General features: G+C 48.5%; 1 protein-coding gene across 1 annotated transcript; it reads left to right on the top strand.

The window, feature by feature from the left end:
* The first annotated feature begins 6 nt into the window (after positions 1 to 6).
* On the top strand, positions 7 to 604 carry LOC112957325 (olfactory receptor 12D2-like). The gene has a single exon (XM_026050923.1). It carries the CDS (start codon positions 22 to 24, stop codon positions 478 to 480), a length of 459 nt encoding a protein of 152 aa, XP_025906708.1. The 5' UTR covers positions 7 to 21; the 3' UTR covers positions 481 to 604.
* Positions 605 to 1,959: the final 1,355 nt, after the last annotated feature.

Below are 1,959 nucleotides of genomic sequence, written 5' to 3'. Positions count from 1 at the left end.
CACGCTCTCCTGCACACGGTCATGACCTCCCAGCTGCATTTCTGCGGCCCCAGCCACATCCACCACTTCTTCTGTGACATCAAGCCTGTGGTGAGACTGGCTTGCGACAGCAACCAGCTCAACCTCCACCTTCTCAGCATCGTCACCGGGACCATTGTGGTAGGGCCCTTTGTCTTCACACTCTTTTCTTACCTGTACATTTTTTCCTTCCTCCGCTTGAAAGTTGAGTCCAAGGAGGGAAGGAGGAAAGCCTTCTCCACTTGCATCTCCCACCTCACGGTAGTCGCCTTGTTCTATATCCCTGTCGTTTCTAAYTATGTGCCACCGTCCTCAAGRAATTCAGCCAAGAGGGATATGATAGCCACCCTGCTGTACAGTATGATCACGTCYGTCCTCAACCCTTGGATCTACACCCTGAGGAATGTGGAGGTGAAACGTGCCCTAAAGAGAAGACTTTTCTCCAAAGAGCTGCTAGTATAAAACCTGTTCTTGCTTGCACTGTGTGCAGGGAAGTAGGCGATGGGAACTGCAGCCAGAGGAGCTTTTGGTCTGGGGTCCTTCAGAGGAACCCTATGAACTCAATGTAATCTCAGGTCTTCTGTCTTGGGCAATGTCAATGCCTGAAGATGAATAAATGTTGGTGGGTGCCTTCCTTTCATCCGACTGGAAAAGAAAACCCAAATGAACGTGTCCTAATCTCAGAAAGAGTCTCCCACGTTTTCACCCTGCTATAGGAGGGTGTCCAAAGAGATTTTTACTCTCCTGAGCAGTGTTCCTTACTAGATACTGTGGGAGACCTTGTCCCAGGGGTGCKGATCTTCTGTTCCCACAGGATCCCTGAGAGCTTTTAAGTCTTTTCAGGTCTTTCAGARGAAATATTTGCTTGTAACAGGCCRAAGACAAGCAGAGTGYTTCCTTGCACTCCTCCCTTCTGTGTATGTGGGGTGTCCTCCAGCAGAGGCAACGATTAGAGCCAGACCTTCTGTAAAAATCCCCTTCCTGCTTTGCTCATTCCCAGAGTCAGCTCAACCTCCACCTTCTCAGCATCATCACTGGGGCCATTGTGGTAGGACCCTTTGTCTTCACACTCTTGTCTTACCTGTACATATTTTCCTTCCTCCGCTTGAAAGTTGAGTCCAAGGAGGGAAGGAGGAAAGCCTTCTCCACTTGCATCTCCCATCYMACGGYAGTTGCCTTGCTTTATGTCCCCGTCATTTCTMACTACGTGCCACCTTCTTCAGGGAGCTCCCCCAGGAGGGACTTGATAGCCACTCTCATGTATAATGTTGTCACCTCAGTGCTCAATCCTCTGATCTACACTCTGAGAAATGTGGAGGTGAAACGTGCCCTAAAGAGAAGACCTTTCTCCAGAGCATTACTGGTACAGAACATGTTTTTCTGTGCAGCTTCTGTGGGGTAGTAGACAGTGGGAAAGGTAAKCAGAGGAGCTTTTGGCTGTAGACTGTGTTGTGCAGAAATCTGCTTTTCACTCTCAATGGCTTGAGTACCTTCAGAAATACCCCACACATTGGAAATGGTCTCATGTCACCTCTCTTGGGCGGTGTCGATGCTGAAAGATGAACATACCTTGGTGGCGTAGCCATTGCCATTCATCTGGCTGGAAAAGAGAAGTTGCAGAGAAGGATGCTTAAATAAAAACAGCTTTATTGGAGTGGTTTGCCCTCAAAGTCATTTGATTTGCCTTTATTTTCCATGAAGTTCATCCTATCTTAAAGCCAAGCGAGAAGGAAGGGTTCAGCTCTTTTCATGGTTTTCACTTGGCCATGTGTAGAAGTGTAAGTCATGCCAGTGGAAATGCTGCAGGTGTCTTAGCTGGTGTCTCTCTGATGCTCCAGAAAGGCATAGGTCRCCCATAGGCTCTGCGCCAGATCTACCAGCTCTATATGGATGTCAGCTATCCTGGGGCCTCTAAGACAGCGCTAGTTGTGTAGGCAACTT

Source organism: Nothoprocta perdicaria, unplaced genomic scaffold (genome assembly GCF_003342845.1).
Source record: "Nothoprocta perdicaria isolate Ctin4 unplaced genomic scaffold, notPer1 scaffold_714, whole genome shotgun sequence".
In the NCBI taxonomy this organism is placed as follows: domain Eukaryota; kingdom Metazoa; phylum Chordata; class Aves; order Tinamiformes; family Tinamidae; genus Nothoprocta; species Nothoprocta perdicaria.
The sequence above is the reverse complement of the archived record's forward strand: the minus strand, read 5'-3'. Positions and strand labels throughout refer to the sequence as shown.